Source organism: Anser brachyrhynchus (assembly GCF_964034855.1).
Source record: "Anser brachyrhynchus genome assembly, chromosome: 1".
Classification (NCBI taxonomy): Eukaryota; Metazoa; Chordata; class Aves; order Anseriformes; family Anatidae; genus Anser; species Anser brachyrhynchus.
This window is the reverse complement of record NC_137694.1, coordinates 195,458,458-195,480,648: the sequence shown is the minus strand read 5'-3', so window position 1 is coordinate 195,480,648 and position 22,191 is coordinate 195,458,458. Positions and strand designations below refer to the sequence as shown.

The 22,191-nt window shown below is 38.6% G+C and overlaps 1 protein-coding gene across 1 annotated transcript in view; it reads right to left on the bottom strand.

Moving 5' to 3' along the window:
- The window catches only part of GUCY1A2 (guanylate cyclase 1 soluble subunit alpha 2), a 173,746-nt gene that overhangs the window by 45,774 nt on the left and 105,781 nt on the right, over positions 1 to 22,191 (bottom strand). The window contains exon 6 of the mRNA XM_080593301.1: positions 18,957 to 19,100. Coding sequence (XP_080449427.1) covers positions 18,957 to 19,100 — 144 coding nt within the window. The remainder of the gene's footprint in view (positions 1 to 18,956; positions 19,101 to 22,191) is intronic.

Here is a 22,191-nt window from a genome sequence, read left to right as displayed (position 1 = left end):
CGTAAGACTTGTTCTCCAGACCCCTCACCAGCTTGGTCGCCCTTCTCTGGACTCGCTCGAGCACGTCCATGTACTTCTTGTAGCGAGGGGCCCAAAACTGAACACAGTACTCGAGGTGTGGCCTCACCAGAGCCGAGTACAGGGGGACAATCACTTCCCTAGCCCTGCTGGCCACACTGCTTCTTATACAGGCCAGGATGCTGTTGGCCTTCTTGGCCGCCTGGGCACACTGCTGGCTCATATTCAGCCGACTATGAACCAATACTCCCAGGTCCTTCTCAGCTTTCTAACCACTCATCTCCCAGCCTACTTCACTGCAGCTCCATTTTCCTTAGTCTGCCATCCTACCTGTAAGGACAAGGTGATAATAAAACTGTCCTTAAAATGTGACTCAGCAGCAAGAGTTCCTCCTTCCCTCTACATGTCCTTGAAATTATTTAAACAAACTGATTCACTAGAAAAATGGCATACAATGGATTTTTAAATACTTTTTATAGGAACAGAACCTTTTCTGCTTAACCTGGAGACTCCTGGAAAGCCTCCCCCAAAATTCTTTCTAAAAGAAGCAGTTTCGATAACACGCTGTTTCTGTGGAGGTCACAAATGTTACTTCTGACATTACCTCAGTCCAGTTCAACAAAGTTTAAAACGGAAGGTACCATCACAGCGCATGAATTGGCTGACTGCATTTCCACCCAGTTAGCCCCATGCTGACACCAATAGCTGACATCACACTGCAGCAGGTCTCCTGAATTGCATAAAAACAGTGTCTGAACCATTTTAATTAACTTTCACTGACACAAAGTTTGTCTGAGAAATTATTTGGGTCAAAGAAAAGGTAGGATAGCAGAGAGGAATGCAAGCTGGTGAGTGGGCAGTATGCTGGGGGCTGGTTACGATGCCTGAGTTTACGGAGAACAGCTATAGGGAAGGGAGGAGAGGTTGTAGCAGTTAAGGACACAAGACAGAAAATAAAACACAGGCCTCTTTCACAGCATTCATAGAAAGGATGACAAAGCCTGTTTATCCATATTAATCTATGAATATTTTAAATGCTGGAATTTCCAAGACCTAAATACTATAACCTATGTGCCCGGGCATAATCACATGATATAAACAAGAATTTTACTTACAGAAAACACCTCAAAAATAAAATTCCAATACACAACAAAATAAAAGTTTGGGAAAGGAGGAGTGTAGAGAGAGAGGACCAATGTTAAGTTAAATTTTAACAGTCTAAGTCCATAGTGCAACTTATGAGCAACTACAAAGATGCACAACTCGTTTACACACCAGACCTCCAGATGTGTCACAGCAAATGCAGGAAAAGTATAATGGCTATAATGACATTGGGCTATAAAGGCTACATCTTCTGCTAGCCCAGAGTAATGGGAGAACCTATCAGTCACTTCCTCAATTTGGAACCTTGTCCCACTAAATTGGAAGTATATTCAGGAAGTAGTTGCATCAGGATGTGAGGGCATTATTCATAATATTTCCATTACTGTGCAAGACACATCAAGAGATGGACTTTTAGAAATGTCTGCAAACAAAATGAATTAAAATGAATGCTTTATCTCCATGGCAAAATAAACTATACTCACATCTGCATCACCCCCACTTCCTGCCGAGGAAAACACAAGTCTAGTTAAAGATTTGATCTTGTTTTCTTGGAAAGGAAGCAGCAGCAAAACTGGTAGCACAAACCCCTTTCCACGAATTTTAGTGCTTTCTACTGATGTTGCATGATTCTTATGCACACGGATTGAAATCACTTCCAGAGGTATACAACCACTAACCAAATTTTTCCTATTGGCTTCTTTCTGTTTTTGCTTTTTTGGAGAGGAGTGTGGGGAGCTTACAGAGAATAATTTTTAGGAAGTTGTCAGGGTTCCATGTTGCTTTTCTGTCTTCAGAAGACCAAATTAAAAACAGTCTGTTGCTATCTGGTCCTTCCAAATGAAAGCATTTACAGAGAGATTTTTGGGGTTTAAGACGTCCCCTACACATAGAGAACGTTCTCAAATATACACTTATTTCTAACTAGATCTCCAAGAAGGGAGACTCCACAACACCTCTGGGCAAACTGTGCCAGTGCTCGGTCACTCTCAAAGTAAAAAAAAATAAAAATAAAAAAATAGTATTTTCTGATGTTCGGAGGGAAGCTCTTGTCTTTCCATTTGTGCCCTTGGCTTCTTGTCCTGGCACTGGGCACCACTGAAAAGAGACCAGATCCATCCTCTTTGTAGCCTCCCTTCAGGTATTTATAGACGTTGATATGATCCCCCTGAGCTTTTTCTTCTCCAGGGTGAACAGTCCCAGCTCTTTCAGCCTCTCCTTATAGGAGAGGTGCTCCAGGCCCTCCATCATCTTGGTGGCTCTTTGCTGGATTCAGCTTCAACTGGCTCTACTTACAGAAAAGTCAAAAAACAGAAAAAGGATGATGTGCCTGACTCATGCTTCTACATCAAGGTATGTTGAGCTCTGTAGGATGACTATGCAGAATACCATGGTAAGCCTCATTGAAAACTAGATTGGAAACTCTTAAGTGTATTACAGTTTGTAGATTATAGAGTGTGGCTTTATAAATTTGTGTAGCCATAACTAGAGAGACAGTTCTACTATGAGAATATCCTTTCTTCACTCTGCAAAAAAATACATTTTTACAAGCAATCATTTTGATTTTGAATGACAGTTCATTTCTTTCTAGTGATGAACACTCACAACTAAACACTTTACTGGTGAACAGATATTTACAAAATTAATCTCATCTCCTGTAAACAATAGTGTTTGTGTGTGAACAAGAATAGTCCTTATTTAGCTTTTTTGTCATTCATTCTCATGCACTAGAAGGTTTTGCTCTGTCCAGGGAGAAAAGATGTCACATAATTTAGGTAACCAATACTCACAATGTTCACACAATGCAACAAATGGAAAAAATCAAGGAAGATCTCATGAAAAACAAAAGGGTAAAAATTCTTTGGCGTATGCTCAGAAATAATGAAAGCTCTGCGAACTGAAGAAGGATGTCATAGTCTCCTCAATATGTTTATAATTAGCAATTTCACAATCTCTCTACTAAGCCATCAGGGAGGAAATGGCAGTGCATAAGCAACCATAAAATGTTGTAGGGTAACCAGACTGAAATAGATGCCATGACCTCAGTCACAGCACACACATTTTTTTTTATTTATTTTTTATTTTATTTTTATTATCTAAGATATCCTAGCTATAAAGTGTGTCATTTCTTCAGAAAAACAAGTTGACATTTAGCTGCAGAGGTCTGTGACTAGGAGTAGGCAATACATTAGATAAGAATATAAAAACAACTGTACTGTATCAAACCAAAAGACCATCTAGTCCAATACTGTGGCCATGAAAGTAGATGCAACACTTGAAGAATGAGCCCAGTATGCAGGGACAGTACCCTGGAGACAAATGGGGTTAAATGAAAGTCTCACTGGAGCCTGTGAAAATTTTCTTTTCATTTTGGCAGAGAAAATGTTTTATACAGTGCCAAACATAATATAATCATGCTTTGTTCTCCCCAAAAATTTAAGAAAAGGGAGACTGTAAATTTGAATATCAAATACCTTCCTAAGAGATGTGAGGTTTTGTGGTAAACACATACGGAAATATAAAAAACAAACAAGCAAGCAAACAAAATACAACAACAACAAAAATCCATGAGTTTAAATTCCACAACATATTTAATTTTCACCTTTGAGAAAGTTCTTATGCACAGGTAGCCCAGTGAAATGGAAGCTGGTGTTTTGGAGTTAAAAATAATGGAACTGCCTTCATCCCACAACAATATTTCAGTGTGTAATATATCTTGTCCATATTAAAATTAGTATGTGTCGAAAGTTTATATAGGAAAAGACTCAGTTATTAATTTTGGAGACATTTTCATGTTGCCTCAATGCACAGAAGCTAACAAAGTGACATCTACAGAAAATATCCATCACTGTATTTTTTGAAGCTGTATGGGTTTCTCAGGCTTCCATAGGCTTTACAGTTGACATTGCGATTATCCCAAAAGCTACATCAAAACTGAAAACACTGTCTGAACTGTCTGGACTCCCATTCTCTTGAATACGTTATTGGCTTCTCTTTTATAAAATGTAGCTCCACTAACGTATTTTGAAGTTAACAATTTTATTTTTATTTTTTTAAATATAATTATCCTACTGCTATGTGTCTGAGCAGTAAAGCTACTCAGAGATTTCCCAGCATGATATGTTAAGGGCAAGTTCCGTATAGTAGGTGTCTTGAAGCAAACTCATCCAATAAACTTTGATTATAGTCCTTGTCAGTTCATACAGATTCAAGGGATTACTGAAATACATTTTCCCTACTAGATTTTAATGTTATGGGATTTGTACTTCCCTTTGATATAAGCATACTCTTTTAACCATAAAACACATGAGCTATTGAAAAGTGGCAAAATTAGACATTCAACGATCATTCTTACTATTAACCATAACACTAGTCTGTAAGGCTATAAACTGCTCATGTGGGTGCAGATCAGTCACACACAGGTTTTCTGAATCTGGCCTTTCATTAAATACCTATATATTATATAGACATGGAATACTTACTTATATTTAAGGAACGACTTCAGTTTGTTATGATGATTCAGAGTTTTTGTTATTACCTAAACCTAAATATAATTATGTGTGGGACACGGACTTGGCTATTAACTAATTTTCTTAGGTGAATATCTCTTAGTATTCATTTTAGTAAGTCCAGAAAGATAGATATTTTCAAGAGAATCAAAAATAGACCAGTTTAGAGCAGACAAGTATCAGCAAAATGCATACAAGTTTGAAAGTCTGCAGTGATTTGGTAGATGCAAGTCCATCATTTTTTTATTCAACACAACTATGGTAGTTCTTAGAAAATACAAATTCCTTAAATGTATTCATAGTTGAATATGAACTGAAATAAAATTTATTTTTAAAACATACTCAACACTTCAGATAGTCAAGTATCCTATAAGCAAAAGCTCTCACAGATTGGATTAAACCTTCAGAGTCAGTCATCTATTTACTCCCATAAAAGTAAAAGAGAGAAAAAAGAGAAATCCAGAGACTTGCAGAGCAATTATGGCTCATGCCAATTTTAATGTCTAAGAGACATTCCACACATTTTTGGTTTTACAAGATGATACAGTTCTAACACTGTGTAAATCCTTGAACACATACATACTTGTTATACAGATACAAAAATTTTAAGTCTTTCTATATATATGTCTTCCAGTATCTGCAAACTGATATTCAGAAACAGCTTCACCTCAGAAAATCAAAGGCTAAACAAAGGTAGATAAGTGTAAAAGATTTTGTACTCAAGTCAAAGGACTTGAGCTCAGGTCCCAAACCACTAAGATGCACAAATGTATAGGTAGCTAACCAAGTTTAAAATGTTTCCAATACTTATAACCCATGGACTATTTTTGATAAAATCAGTAGGAATTGTGATCAAACCCAGAACTGATCAGCAATGCTATTTTCTAAGTTTAAGCAAGCAGTGTTTTGTGAGATGATGACTTTTAAATAATATTGGGAAGAAAGTACAATAACTAGTTACTGAAGTTGGTGTATAAAAAGCTCTGTAAACTGGAAAAGATAAAAAGTCAACCACAAACTAAAAAAAAAAAATCACAAATAAATAAAAGACTACAATCCTATAACCACGCATCATAAAAACACCTTTTACAATTGACTATACACAGTTTGGAGTGGGTAGGGATTTTAATTGTCCTACTTCAGATGCCCTGCAGAGGCCTGATTTTCAGACCACAAAAACAGAAAAGACTTCTTGAAGGTGAGGTTCAATCTGTGTCTTTTAAGCAAAACAGACTGACGCTCACAACAGATACTTACTAATTCTGTAAGGAGTTGTTTGTGGTCACAGTGTGATTTCTAAAAGACCAGCCTGTAGAAATAACAGTAGTAAAGTAGTAACAACAGCAGTTAGCTCCTCACCAAAAGAATTCTAGAAACTGCACGGTCAAAAATATACCTATTTTTTAGACTTTTTTTTTTTCTGGTAAAGGTAGCTATTATTTGTTTTCATCCATTTTCTAAATGCATCACCTACTACCAAGTAAGCTGTCATGGAAAGAAAAACAATATTTCATAAAAGACACTATTTTAATAAGGCATTTAGGGATTTAATTACTCACTTTCCATTCCAATTGATGTAAGAGATGTCTCTACTTCCACAGAAGACTGGAAGTATACTCATTTATAAAGAGTATCTTATGTTTCCCAGATGAACGTCAAATTTCAAGAAAAGAAATATATCATCACTTTAGATAAGCTTTGTTTTAATCAGTTTCTGTCTCTTTAAATGTTAAGATAACGGTGGAAACTTTAAGTAGTGTTATAATCTTTATCTGAATGTCAAGATTATCTTGTTCACTCCAGGAAAACTACATCTCAGCAAGAACAGGAATGAAATTATCCAGTGCCTTGTGTTTGCTGGTATGGATATTTACTTTCCCTGAATGAAAAATGAGATCTCAGAAATCTATGACTTCTCATCTTCTGCCTCAGGGCTGATTCTTTTTCCTGTAAGAAAGCTTCAAACCCACATAAGAATCATGTCTTCATGCTGGATAATAATCTCTTGGATGCTTCCAAGTTCTGCCACCTGGGAGAAATTCCAGTACAACCTAACCCATCATCTTTCTTTTTATTCCCCTAATCAAAAAGCTCACATGCTAGGAAGAAGCTAAAAAGCCCCTATATTAACTGAGCATCCTTAAAGTATTTTGTCTTGTTTCTTCTTCTTTTCCATTAAAAACTAATGTCTCTCCTCTCCTCTCCTCTCCTCTCCTCTCCTCTCCTCTCCTCTCCTCTCCTCTCCTCTCCTCTCCTCTCCTCTCCTCTCCTCTCCTCTCCTCTCCTCTCCTCTCCTCTCCTCTCCTCTCCTCTCCTCTCCTCTCCTCTCCTCTCCTCTCCTCTCCTCTCCTCTCCTCTCCTCTCCTCTCCTCTCCTCTCCTCTCCTCTCCTCTCCTCTCCTCTCCTCTCCTCTCCTCTCCTCTCCTCTCCTCTCCTCTCCTCTCCTCTCCTCTCCTCTCCTCTCCTCTCCTCTCCTCTCCTCTCCTCTCCTCTCCCTCTCCTCTCCTCTCCTCTCCTCTCTCCTCTCCCAAATATAAATGCAAAACCCAAAGTTAGACATGAGATATACCAGAACATACAGATCATTTTGTCTACAGAAAAGTTCAGGTTATTCAATATGAAGTCTCTGAAGCTCTTTATTTACATTGAATGACTTTTACTCTAGTTTAAATTTAAGGACGACATTTGAACAGAAGAAGCTGTCGCAAGTTCCTCTGAAGTACTGACATTTTTTCCAAAATGCTCTATGTCTCATATGAAAGGAAGCTGAAATACCATTAAACGTTTAGTTTATGGATTTATTTATGACAGGAAATACATTCTTCCTCAGGGAACGAAACTATTCTAAAACAGTTGAACAATGTTTCTGAACTTGTCAGCTTCAAACAGAAGGCCAAGTATTATCCTTTGGCATCCACCCCCTATCTGAACTGTTCGCTCAAATATAGCACAGCATCATGACTCACTGTTTAGCACAGCATAATGACAACAGTTATGTGATAGAGGTTTCTAAATGGTGCTTAAAACAGCAGACTTTGACTTTTACTCTCAGAAGTGTGTGTGTTGGAGGGAATGGAGGAAGAAAAGTAGTGAATTCTCATTAAACAATACAACTGCTTTGCCTGGGTCTTGCAAAGGGATGCTAGCAGCTGCCTCTAAAAATCCCCTAACTGTGGACAACAAAGTATGGAGCCAGAGCTGTATAAAGGTTAACATATCTACAGGACTACCCAGTGGGGCTGAGAAAGACACAACCCAAAGGCAGCTCTTCTGGGAATCTGTGCAAGGCTCTGCTGTCAATTCAGGGCCAGAAAAGACAAGGGTTACCGAGGTGCTCTTCCTCGCAAGATGGAAAATCTTTCTGTCAGGGAGGCTGGTGGGGGCCCTTTTCTGCAGCAAGCATAGTCCTCCCAGCAAAATTATATTAACAGACGGAGAAACCTGACAAAGGGACAAGGTAACTAGTCAGTCATGGAGAATAGACAAGAGCTACACCTTTGAAATGCATAACAGAACATATGCAGTATAAAAAAAGTAGGCATGGAGCAGCTCAGCTCCATTTTTTGTTGTTTTCTTTTTACTTCTAGTGGACCTCATTCAAAAGTATCCATGCAGTAGGAAACAAAGGAGAGGGGAGAAGAAAATGGAAAAGAGGACATTTCTTGGGTCTTTTTCTCCTATCTGCATGAGGGTGAAAGAGGAGGGAGATATGCTAGCACTGTCACCTAGCACAATGAATGCCCAAGTTGCATTATCCAGGAGGATGTGTTATTTCTCCACACCAGAGGGCTCCTGGGTACATACCATCTTTTGCTTACAGAGAAGGGTCAGATAAAAGGAGGCTGATTTGCCTGCTAAAACACACAAACGAATGGCACTGTATGACCCCAGTTAAAAACAATTGGATTAGGCAACTCCACTGTTTGGACCCTTGGAAGAAAGAAAGAAAATGAAGGGACATTGGTGAAGTACTGGTGGTTCTGAAAATAAAACACTACACAGCCTGGAAAAGACAACATACCTGATAGAGGACAGTAAAGGAGGTTCCTCATTCCTATCACTAGCATGGGCCAGAAGAGGCTTCCTTAAGAGAAGCAGACCAAAAATCAGGTGCAGACAGCTTGGACACTGAAGCACAAGGAGAGGCAGATGCTGTAGCAATACAGCACAGGGCAGCAGCTGCTTGGCAGTATCTCAGCAGCTGGAAACACAGACATCCAGGTAGAGACCACCTCTACAGCTGTAAAGGGCAAAGTCTTTTCCCCTCTAATTCCCACTCAGAGGTCTTTGTCAGAGCACCTGTGCCTTTTAATTCAGTGAGGAAGCAATTCAAAACTAGCAGCATTTTCTGTTCATGCATATGTGGCTGGACTCCACGAAAGCCAATACAGCACTATTTGTATGCAAAAATCTGTGCTTGCTTCTCAGCGTACTACTATTTACTTTCTGTGACTTTTCATACGCTTGTGTATTTTGTCTTATCAATACTTTGATTTATTTTTTGTGTAGTGTTTTCCATCTCTTCTCCATCTCAGGAGACAGGAAAAATACTCTCGTAGCTGATAGTGGAAACCTGACTTTTGGGTCTTATATGACAGAAAGACACACTTGAGGGAAGAAGAGATCAGATATTCAGGGACGTAGACTCCTGACTTAGCAGAAATAAAAGCTCAGCGTTCAGCCATCCTGGGTTCCTAGCCCAATTCTTTAAATTTTCATGGATAACTTTAAATTATATAATGTTTTGACCTTTTTTTTTTTAATACAAATCCATAATATCACTATACACGTGGTGATTCTCACTTTGTAAACATTTATTGTTGTTTTTTTTGAAGACAGAACAATGTCAACATCCTAAAGTTCCAGTGTACATCTCAGATTTGATTATTTATTAACCTAGTGGGTTGTATTGATTCCTGCTTTTTTGTTTGTTTGCTTAGTTTCTTTTGCCTGAATAAAAAGTTTAAGAATTGATGACAATAGTAAGAGTTGAAAATTTCAGCTTCAGCATGGAAGTACACCACTGAGTGGAGCAAGTCTAAACCAAAATGTGCAATTTCATATCTGTGCAAACTGCCCCAACACAAAATGTTTTTCATGGGGTATCTTCCATCTTCGATAGCCAAGAAAACATTTTTATTTTTTTTTTCAAAGGACACTACTTCAATCCTTTACTCTGTCTTAATTCCTTCTCTTTTTCTTTTTCAGTTGATTGTTCTAGTCACTAATCTATTTGCTGTTCTGTAGCAAAAGAAAAAAATCTCATAAAATAAAAATTTTATATTCTTGACTTACGACAATGTGGCCAGGCATTTCTATGGAGGTTTTTGGTTTTGATTATTTAGTGTTTGCAGCCAAAAACTGCTTTCCATGGAAAATTCCCAACCAGCTCTACTACTAGCCAGACATATGGTACATTACTTGGAGGCGTTTGTGTCTGGAACAACCGCTGAACCGTGAGAATCAGACCAGTGACCTTAAACCTAACCCCGCAATCCAGCTGCACATCCTGTGGCCACAAATCCCATGCAGGAACTAAATCTTCAAACCATCTCTGGTCTTCCCTCTGCACTTAGTTATGTCCAGTGGAGGAGGTAATGAACGCTCACTGTGTGGTACGTGGACAAACTTATGAACTAGGTACATCCATCACAGCAAGGTTTTGCCTGCCTTAGTGAACAGGACATATGACTGAATTACAGATGCATTTCTGTAGTCAGTTAAACCCAAATCCTGTGAATCACGAACTGCTGTGAACGTGGAGTAGTCACTGTGAACTAATAATAGAAAAGTCCACAAGGTGCCCCGGGTACGTACCCTGTTTTTTACATGTTTCACTTTTGCCATGGAGACAAGAGTAGACAGAATGGGGCTTTGTGTCACCATCACTGGGGGTTTAAGGAAAAGTTGGATGTGGTACTTAGGGCTATGGTTTAGTGGACAATATTAGTGGTAGGGGGGCACTTGGACCAGATGATCTTGAAGGTCTTTGCCAACCTTAATGATTCTGTGATTCCTGCTCTTAGGAGAGCAATGTCAAAGAAAGCAATGCATGAGAGCAGAATGCCCAGGTCCAAAGGCAAATTCTCTTTCCAGTGATCCACACGTTATTAATTAGCTCTCTGCTCATCTTTCAGGTCTCTTCCTCCCAGCAGCCAGAAAAAGAATATCTTCATAGCCTTGTAATTAATTAATTCAACTTGGGCTTACATTGTGTTGCCAATCCTGATATCATGTTTCTGTGCCCTGCAATTTCAACCACAGCAGGCTGACACTCGTGCTGTGGAGGATCAAGCACTGGTAGCTTTAAAAGTCTACCTTTATCATCTACCACAGATTTTGCTCTGCTACCTGATTAAAGCAAGAAATGCATGCCATCTGAAAGAATAACCAACCCTTTGGGCAACATCCTTCTTCAGCAGAATAAATATCCGTCTGATTTTTCCGACCAACCTCTTCCACAAAGCTGCTGTTGTGCACCTAGTAGTTATATTAAACCCCACTTACCCTTGTCATTGCAACACATATTCAGTAACATTGTCATACAGTGGGCGTAATATATAACTGGGTATGATAAAGTCCCTTCCAAAGAATGGAAGTTGAAAATAATGGGCGTGGTTTTTGAAATAATAAAGATTATTATTAAAATCAGGCAAAAGGAAACACTTGAGTGAAAATGATTGGAGGACTGAGGAAGGTTTAATTTTTCCCCTAGGATAGCCTAATAAAACCTGCAATTTCTGCAATTTCCCAGAAGCCTAGAGAGCCATGGAGACCAGCTTCTCTCACTTTGCATTTCCAAAGGCAGGCGTGGAGCAGGAACTGAAACTCTACTCACGTCCAGGGAACTGTCTCCAGAGCTGGCTTAGGCTCACCATTTCCAATGTGCACTCTTGAGAAAAAGCACTGAGCTTTGCCCTGAGACGTGCAGCTCTGAAGGCTCCGCAAAGGAGTAACGCTGCCCAAATGTTGGTAAGCCTGTAAAACTAAACACCATTGCACTGGCTTCTTCATCCATTTTTAGTCAAAATATTTCTTAATGAAAGTCTTTCTTTTGTGGAACTGTTTCTGATTTTTTTTTCTTTTAACACAATGAAATTAGTTATTTGAGGCTATCCAGCCTGAAGTAGGATATTATATACCTTCCAGAGGCTGATTTAGACATTAGGTACAAGGCAAAGTTGCTAGGAGACCACAGATGGAGCAAGGAGCATTGCAGTAACGCCGCAGCTCTTCACACACGGCTGATGAGAATGCCTGCATCAGCAGTCATCCTTTCAACAACTTAAAACAAAGCAGACAACCTGTTACTGCTTACGTAAAGATGCACATTTGGTGAGGACCACTAACTAGCACGCCACAATCTAAATTAAAAAAAGGCAAGACGCACTGAAAAGGATTACACAGATAACACTCACTGAAGTACACTCCTTCGTGGTACGTTTGGGAATGGCTGCTTCATTTAGAAACTCATAAAAAGCATATATTCAAGCAAACGTCAGTGCTTTCACTCTACTTGTGTTCTGGGCCCAACTGCCATATTACCATAATGCAAAAGGGAACACTTAATGAGCAGGCAGAAGATGCTACACACACTAAAACTCATTGCCCATTGCCATGTGTCCTTCTCACTGGGGGCATGAACCATTACAGCACAGAGAGCCCTTTTGTCTCTTCACACCTTTACTCAGGAGCCAGAGTTCATGCTTATTAATAGTTACCACTTCAGAAGCAGAGATCAGAGGTTTATCAAAATCAGGCTTTCATTGTTCCAGTCAACACAAACACAGGCATATAAACAGACAACACAAACCCAAACTAATGCAGTGGCATGGCTGTAAAGTCAGACAACTTAGGCGTGCTGCAGAAATGGTTTTACTTGCAAAGCATTAGCTCTCACCTACATTGTATGTTTAGGAAGTTGAAGTATGGAATGCCTGGAAAACATCTAAAATTCAAATGGGAAGGCTGTGACTGAACAAAGATTTGAACCTGTGTTTCTGTCCAGCTCCCTCCATTGGGATCATCCATATATCTGAGAGCTCATTAGCCTGCTCACCGTGGAGGTAGGACTTACCTGACAAATATTCATTCAAATATTTCATTACGAAGTAGACACTGAAAGCATGTCAGATGAGTATAGACTAAAATACCTATATTCTCCCCTTTTACAGAGGGAGCTATTTTGATGCATTTTCCTACAATGTCAGTGTTTGAAATTAGATGAGGTTAATCCCACCCTCAATATAAAAATCTCCCTCTGCCATGCTGTTTTTCTTTTGCTAGCTGAAAGACAAAGACAGGCTCTTGTGTTGATAGTGTTAGTACCAGACTACATTGTTTGAGTGTAGTTTATAAATCCAATAGGAAAACAGGTTTGGCAATGCACATCTGAAAGTTAGAAGCTGCAAATGCAGCGTATCTTGATAACAAGGAAAGAATTGAGCCAAGGACTAGACCACGTGCCTTGCAATCCCAGTGAATACAAGGTCCCATCTACTTCACCTGAGAATTAATTAATCCAGCTGAAGCCAGCATCAGCTAGAAAACCTCCTCCACTTTAGATTATTTCATGAACTAGTTTTTAGCAGGTAAGCAGAGAGAAAACTGAGGGTATGTGTTTGCTTCAGTTTCTGATTAAAGCATTTACAGGCCTAATTCTCATGTTATTATTAACATGAGAATCTGAAATATACATGACAATTTTCTGCTGTAGTGGAACATCTTTTAAAACATGTTTTGAATTACTGTGGTATGGTCCAAACTGTATGTTTTAGTTAGGATTACCAGTATATAACAAGTCTACATAATTGCAGTTAATTTCTCCAGCTTCATGTAAATCATTCACTTTTCCTCAGTGTGTTCCCAGTTCTATATCTCTTCACAGCCCTACTAGGATCACCTTCACACAGTGGGAAAAAAAAAAGCAAAAAAAAAAGCAAAAAAAAAAAGCAAAAAAAAAGCAAAAAAAAAAAAAAAGCTGGCAATCTGACAGAATAACCTCTCAGGAAAATCTCATTAGTCAAAACTAGGTATGTTCTGCCAGACCAGTCCTTTTAACAACAAACTGCAGAGGAGGCCTTTCCGTGTCTTTGGGATACACACTGCTTATTAAATAATTGGGCAGGATTTGAAGCATGATAAAAAGTGATGCCATTGATAATATCTGATGGGTTTAAACACATTAAATGAGATACGCTTTGTGACCTTTATCTCTAAAGGTCTATGTTCTGGAGAATTCTTCTTACAGCATTATCTCTAGCTATTAAAATTAACACGCTTCCACTTTATCTGAAGAAATCCAGTAAAATATGAAGAATATCCTAAATTCAAGTAATGCTCATTTAAATGTAGAAGGGAATTTTAAATCAATATTTTCAAACTACAGTCATAGGGCACTACATATAATTAGTGGCGCAGACACTAAATCAGATGAGAGCTGCTAGACTAAAATGCATTTTGCCGAAAGGATAAAAACATACATCCAATTCTACAAGCATTTTCTGAGCCAGAAGTCCTTCTTTTGTACTAAGGCCTTAGCTCATGTTATAGTAATGGGATTTTGCCTCAAATAGAATTGAGTAAAAATATTGTATCCTCCATCACTCACAGGAGAACTGTCAGCCCATTTTCTGTTACAAATATTTCTTTCAAAAAGAGCAGACTGTGTTACAACACTGATGATAGGACTTGTGGAGGCTGCTATAATATAACCCACTCTCTCTCTCTGCAAAAATTTTTTCATTACTGTGCAAATCACAGGCTATTCACGCTGGTATAAGGAGTGCAGGCTTGGGGTCTTCACTCTTGCCTGTGCATTTCCACTGCCCTTGGCTATGCTGGAAGTGATAAATGCTGGAGTACATGTCAGCTGCACACCACGGTGCCCTCATCAGCACGCTAGGAGCTCTGACTCACAGGGTGAGACCAGGGGCTGGATATAAACCAGACCTGCTTCATACACCTTGGCACCATCCTGAGGCCCATCAGCACTTGCTAGTCACACAGGTATTGCTCTAAGGGGCAGATTTTTCATAAAGTGTATAATGAATACTTTCAAATGGAAACTGTGAACCCAGATAACAAACCTAATTTGATTGTCTGCTAATGCACGTTACAGGTGAAAATCTTATCCTAAATTCCCATTTATGTGCTATAGTATTTTTCATTCATTCATTTACTTTTTCTCCCTAACTTCCCGAGTCCCTCTCTGGGGCTCTGTAAGTGTAATTCAGTAAGATGTCAATAAGCTGTTATCACAGGGGATGATCATTTCAAGCAGTACAAAAAGTAAATATTTACATTATGGCAAATTCGGTCCTGAGATGACAACAAAATATATTCATCAAAGTAATTTAGAAAATATATATATTCTGTAAACCATAATCATAAAGTCAGATGTATTTAATTGAGTAATCATCAAATAAAAAGCACTACATTTCATAATTGCAGTGTTAGGCTTCCCTAGAGCTGAAATCTCTGCAAGCAGGACAACCCAAAGAGATTCATAACTTGAGTCTGCCTAAAAAAAAACATTGCCTATGTAATAAATTAGCCATCTTAAATGCGCATGGTGATCAGTCACACCCCAATAAGCTGAGGGATAACTTCTGAACTCATTTTCCGTTGCTGATCTCAGTGAACTTAAACAAGAGGTATGCCTCTGGAAAAGAAATCCAGTGCAAACACCAGCAAGACTATAGCGTGTTTACTTATTAGAAGATGCAGTCACAACAGAATAACTGTTCTATAATAATCTGCCTACTAACAGAAATCAAACTTCAAGTTACTGTGGTGTCACATATTATATAAAATGGCTGAGAATAACTTCCTCCTGTTCAGTTAAGGTTTATCAGCCAGTTTTTGGGGGGAGAACTTGACAACACAGTTGCTTACTCCTGAGATCAGAAGGTCCCTTATTTTTAGGAATTATGTTTTGAAAATTTGTCTCAGAGTTGGTGAAGTAATTGTTTTATTTTTTTCAAAATAGCTAGTAAACCATCACGAAGAATGAAGATCACAGTTGTTCACGAAAACTGTCAAAAATATCAAAAAGAGAGTTCAGCATGAGGAAAAGTGCCCTTTGATTTCAAGTTTTCAAATATCCAAACACTGATACAGGTTTTTCAATACAAGAAAACAAAACCTGAATCAGTATTCTATATTTGAAACTCTTGGCAAGGACTCAGGGAACGTGAATTGATCTCAGTAACATGAATCACAGATATGAATTAAGGTCAAAATATAGTCAAAATACTGCACTCGTTTTGACATCCATATCAACAGGACCAGTTCAAAGTAGCCACATTATAATACATCGTAGTTCACTGTTTAGAAGTGAGGCCATTTCACAGTTCATAGAGTATACTTCACATTTACAGTTAATGTTATATATAATAGTTAAAATTTCAACTCTTAATGGTGAGGCCTAATTGCAAGGTGTGTGAAGCAATGAGTTTCCTATTAATGGTCCTGAGCTGAGACCATTGTAACTTTTACACACACTTAGGGGTTCCTTAAACTTCAGGTGGATTATGCACACGGTGTATTCGTTAAGAGAAGTCTGTGGCACAATGGACACCTTCACAGTTTTGTGAAAAACTAATGAATACAGGGACCACTCTGTGCAACTCAGCACTGGCTGGAAGTTAGTCATGCCAATTCAATTTAGAAGTAGTACATACGCTTTTAACTGTGACAATCATTGACATAATCAGCAAGAAAACTATGCATTCTTTGCCATTTGTAGGAGGATTCATCTGACAGAGTGTAGAAGCTTACAGTGTAGACAGCCACATTTAGGCTAGGTCTACAGACTTCCCTTACAGACAACTGAGAAAATACACATTTTTAGGGTGTGATTCATCTCATGCGAGAGTAGATACCTAAACTAGGACAAATTAGAGTAGACTTCTCCAAAAGTCCTTATTTCTATAGTTTTACAGAGTAGAAATCCAGGTGAGAGGAATCCTAACCCTGATATATTTAAAATCTAATCAAGGTTCCTTTCTAAATGATACATTTTTTTAAACATGAATTAGCAGGCTCACTACAAAGGCAACAATAACTTCCTAAGCTTTTGTCACCCTGGAGGTGTGATTAGTTGGTATCACCAGCCCTCCAGCTTTGAAATCACTCACACTTAAAACTGAAAACAGGATAACTAACGCCCACTGAGGACCTTCTCAGTACCTCTACTTTCAGCATAAGTTATGATGAACTGATAGTTCTGAATTCAAAAGGAAGTTCATTAGGACTTTTTGAACATATGCAGTTATTCTTAGCATTCTCTTCTTTATGCAAGCATATTTGCCATGCATTGTCTTCATAGTCTTTCTTTTATAAGTTTTCTTATGCAGTTACTGAAACCATAAAGAATTTTCCGGAAGAAAAGTGACAGTAGTAATGAAAACAACCACAAACTGTGACTCTAAGAGTAAAACATACACCTTCATAATTTCCCTGTGATTGCAGGAACCATTCATAAGAAAGTAAGAAGTTGGAGAGGATCTGGAAGGCAGTGTATGACAGTTTAGATAGAATGTATTAATCAGCTATACTCACTGGAAAAATAGAGAAATCATCAAACAATCTAGAAAATCTATTTTGATTGGAGTAAATGAATACCAATTTCATGAATTGGTAAATGATTAGCTACATCAAAACTTAAAATGCTATCTCTTCTTCAGTCTTTAGAAAACATTTGTCTTTTAATGCTTATTCTGTTTGATAAATGCCCATGTAAACTTTTCCAGAAATTTTCTTCCACATCCATAGTCCAAGGAATTTTTACAAAAAGTTATGCTTTTGGATATGTGGACATTTTGCAGTAATCAAATAAATATTTTCTTCTGGAATTAAAAAAATAAAAAATAAAAATCAACCAAACCATCAGTACTAAAAAATGGAAATATTTAATCCAGAACTTAATATATTTTCATTTTAATATTGTGTTGCCATATTTCATAGAATTTCTAGCTTGGATGAGTTGTGTCCACACTTTCCTTTCTCCTTTCAGGGCATAACAATTCATTTGGATTAAAGCTCTCTTGATTCACCACATACAAAGAGTTCAAGTAGTATAGTTCAAGATTTGATTTAATAAATAATTAATAGAGAAAGGCTGGAACTTAGTAATATATAATCTCATTGCTCAAGAAGCATCTCAGCAGCACTGAATATTTTTTTGAGTTTTATCTATTTTCTGTCAAGTTTTAAAACCTCAAAATGTCTTCGAATTCTTGGAAAAAAAAATCCATGGTTGCAACCATCATTGTTAATAGATAAGAGAAATTGCAGTTTGCAAAGTGCAACTCAACAATGATATAAATTATCCCATGGGAACTCTGTCCTGCCTTCTTATCCAGCTACATATGGCTTTTGTTATAGGCTTTAGACAGTGTTGAATTATTGTTCTAAATAATCCCTCCATTTCCTCTGAAAACAAAAAGTGTGCGTTAAGGAAAGAACAATTTAACCAGAAACAGGAGTGAGTACACATAATGAAGACAATATGTAATCCAAACCTTGTAAAAGAAATGCATGGATTTTTTTTCCCCACTGAATTTCCATCTTTTACTTCAATGTTACTCATTCCAAATGCTAGCAGCTACAAGGTCAGTGCAAGATCAAAAGCAGCAGAAGAGCAGAGTGGAACTTTAAAATGGTACAAAATGGACATGTTTTTCCACCTCCTGCTGCCTCCCATATCAATCTAGTGGAAAGAACTGGAGTTGTGTGGGAAGCAAGTACATTACCACCAAGAAAGAGCAGGCAGTCCACACACTCTTTTATTCAGATCAACTATTTTTAAAAGAGACATGTGCCCCTCAGAGATGCAGAACTGAGTGACTCCACAATAGTGCTGAAGTTCAGATCAGGAGCCTACTTCTGAAATGTGTTTCCAAATGCCATCACACGTTTTGGCTTGTAGCATGGGACAGTCCGGAAGCATGTGAACTGTCTTCTCACACTAAACTGAACTAGAAGAAAGGCTCCAGGAGTGCACCGAATTGTGCGTAATGCTACAAATAAGCATTCGATGCATATGACAAAGTGACAGCTAGTCCAAAGTAGATCCCTACATTCACCAAAATGTGCATAATGTGCATTTTAGGTCTCTACTGATTTTGTGTCATCTGCTGTGCTTGCTAAAGTAGCTGTGATTGTCAACGGGCTCCAGTGAAATATATGCTCACAAAAAAAGACTGTGAAATCTTAATGCAAGTTCAAATTTTCCTAGCAGTAGATTTCTACCAACAGAAAACAATGGAATTAATCAGGCCAATGTACCACTGACTAGCTGAGAATAAAGAGCAAAGGGGTTACCTTAATAGGGCTCCCATCTGGAGTGAGGACCTCTTCTGAAAGCTCCATCATCTTCAGTGCCATCAGGGCAATGGCTTTAGCATGACTAAGGCTTTTCTTATGGAGCCCTGCCGCAACGCAGTATGCATCACCTATTGTTTCCACCTGCAGCAATCAGACAAATCAAATGTTAAAGTACGATAATGAGAAGAGATCGCTACCATTAGTTATCTGCAATCAAGTAGCATTGCTTAAAAACGTGTGAGCAAAACATCCATAAAATAAGCAATTAGACAACGGAGCATAATTACCTGAGTTTGCAAACAGGTGCAGTCAAAACCTGACAAGCGGTTGCATAGTGCTTCATCAACATTATAAACAAAGGGGATCATTATGTCTAGAACAATGTATGCCATCAGCTGAAATATGACATTTTTCCATAGCAGTAATGCAGAAAACTCTATTTTCCTAAATGAGAAATTGCTTGCAGCTTTGGTTGGCACTATTCCGGTTGAGTTTGTTGTTTGGTAAGAATAGTACCACATGATTATAACTCATAATTATTATTTGCTCTGCTAGAAAAGTACATTAGGAAGAGAATTAGAAGAAGCAAAATGTCACCATAAAAAACAGTCGAGAGTCTATGACTTCTCATTAGGAGGGAGCTCTTTCTGGTATAGGGAAGAATTTAAAAATAGATGTTATTGCGACAGACTTTTGACTGCATCTGTCTCTGTTATTTTCAAATAAGAAATGTTGCCTCTCTCTACTGCGCGGGCTACCTGACTCTGAATTCCCTACCTTCAGGCATCAAGTTCAGCAGACTGTTCCCTCTGGTCTCTTCAGACAGGCCTTACCTATCACTCATCCTAGATTTTCTTTAAAGAAAGCTGTCCCTCAGGAGGAAGCAGGAACAAAGGAAATTACAGAAGCCCTCTGGCTTTGGATGAAGGAAGCTTGAGAAACACTGACGCCCTTGAGTTCTGCAGCTTTATTGACAGCATTGTGTTTTGTAGTCTGCCTGCCCTCACATCTGCAGCATGCTCCGCACAAAGTCTGTGAGCACATGCCCAGGCAGACTCAGCCCTCAAGGTTTAGTCTGGTTTTTGCTACATCACTAATTTGGCTTTCACCCTGCCCACAACACTATTGGAATGGCAGAAAAGGCTTCAGCGAAGATTAGGGTGAGAAAGAAGCATGCATTAAGCAAGGAGATACTCAACAAATAAATACAGTTGATTCTACTTTTTGCGGGGACTCTGCTAATACTAGTAGACCTCGACCTTTGCAGATTAATTTCCAGTGTTGAGAAGTAGAATTAAAGGTAATATCTTGAAAAGTAAGCATTTAAATGTAAATGTATCCAGAGCAGGAATCTAGAACAGCAGTATGAGCAAGTTGGAAGCTGTTACAAGCCCATTGCCAAGTTTGACTCCTTAGTCTTTCCTGGTGATCGTACAGGAGGATATACAACAGCAGCTCAGGATTTCTCATGAACTGAGAGCTGAGGCATCTGCTAGCCATCTTCACTTTTAGAAGCTCCTAACAGTACTTGCATGTAGAGAAACATGTGGGAGCAATCAATACCCCTGTCTGCCTGCCCATTTTACCCAGTCTATATGTCAGGATCTCTGTCCATGAGAAGCAGACTGACAAATCCCTGCAGTTTAGGTCATCTTTTCAAAGATGGATGGATGGGCAAGCACATTGCAATGGATGGGTGGAAAATGTACAAACTGGAGAACAAAACACATGATCACAATGAGAAAAATGTATCAAGATAAAAAAGACACTCTAGATGGATAAGAAATGGATGGTCAAAATATTTCAACTACAGAAGGAAGAATTAACAGAAATCCAAATAGATGGACATTGTCAACCTTAAAATTGTGGATGAACATAACCAATTTGATCAGAAATTAATGCATTACTACACACAGAGCTAAATCTATGATGACAGATACAAAAAATGAAATACAAATTTTACTCTTTGTTGAATGACTTAATTTCATAATGACTTTTCTATTAAAGTTTGTTGCATTACACCACTTTAAGTAAATGTAGATTTGAGACCACATACTGTTCCTGCAATATTCAGGCAGACCTACTTATTTTGTTAGCATCTTCCCCTTCAGAAATTTCCATAACCATGTAAGCCAATTTAACAGCTAAATTGCACTCACAGAATGAGTAGCATCATCAGAATTGCATCATATATATCAGAGTACTACCAGGAAAAAGAGAATCCAGCTGCCTCGTTTTAGCTTTACTCTGAAAATAAAAATTATAGTAGTACCATTGCAGGATACCTTTTAAAGTGTATGTCCCTATGAAACTCCTCTGATGAAAATACTGGAGTACCAGGGGAATGATTAGGACAGCTGAGACTGACCTGCTAGTTAAGGCCAGATGTGATGATTACTGATAAGATTGTCCAATGCTTTACCGTTCTGTGACTGGTTTCAGCCTCTACTAAGATTTTCCCCGACTAAGTATTTAAACTGGAATTTCCATGCTGAATCTTAACCAAACTTTAACCTTGGTTCAGTCCTCCTTCAAAATCAGGTTTGGCAAATTTTCCGATTCTCAGAGGTTATTTTTTTCCCAATCCCTTCTCAAAAAGCATCATGACTTCTTATAATTCCCTGATCAGAGTAAATGTCAATAGCATTAGAAGAAAAGGAAGGTACTACTCAATGCAGCTAAAAATAGCAGCATTCAGCTCTGTTTGATGCTCTTCAGAATAACTGTAGAATCAAAGAATCATAGAATAGTTTGATTTGGAAGAGACCTTAAAGATCATCTAATTCCACGTGCCAGGACACCTCCCACCAGACCAGGCTGCCCAAAACCACATCCAACCCGGCCTTGAACACCTCCAGGGATGGGGCATCCACAGCTTCTCTGGGCAACCTGTGCCAGGGCCTCACCACCCTCTGAGTGAAGAATTTCCTCCTTATATCTAATCTAAGTCTACCCTCTTTTAGTTTTAAACCATCCCCCCTTGTCCTATCACTCCATCCCCTGACAAAGAGTCCCTCCCCAGCTTTCCCATAGGCCCCCCTTTAGGTACTGGAAGGCCGCTGTAAGGTCTCCCTTCTCTTCTCCAGGCTGAACAACCCCAGCTCTCTCAGCCTGTCTTCATAGGAGAGGTGCTCCAGCCCTCTGGTCATCCTTGTGGCCCTCCTCTGAACTCGTTTGAATACTTCCATGTCCTCCTTGTGTTGGGGGCCCCAGAGCTAAATGCAGGGCTCCA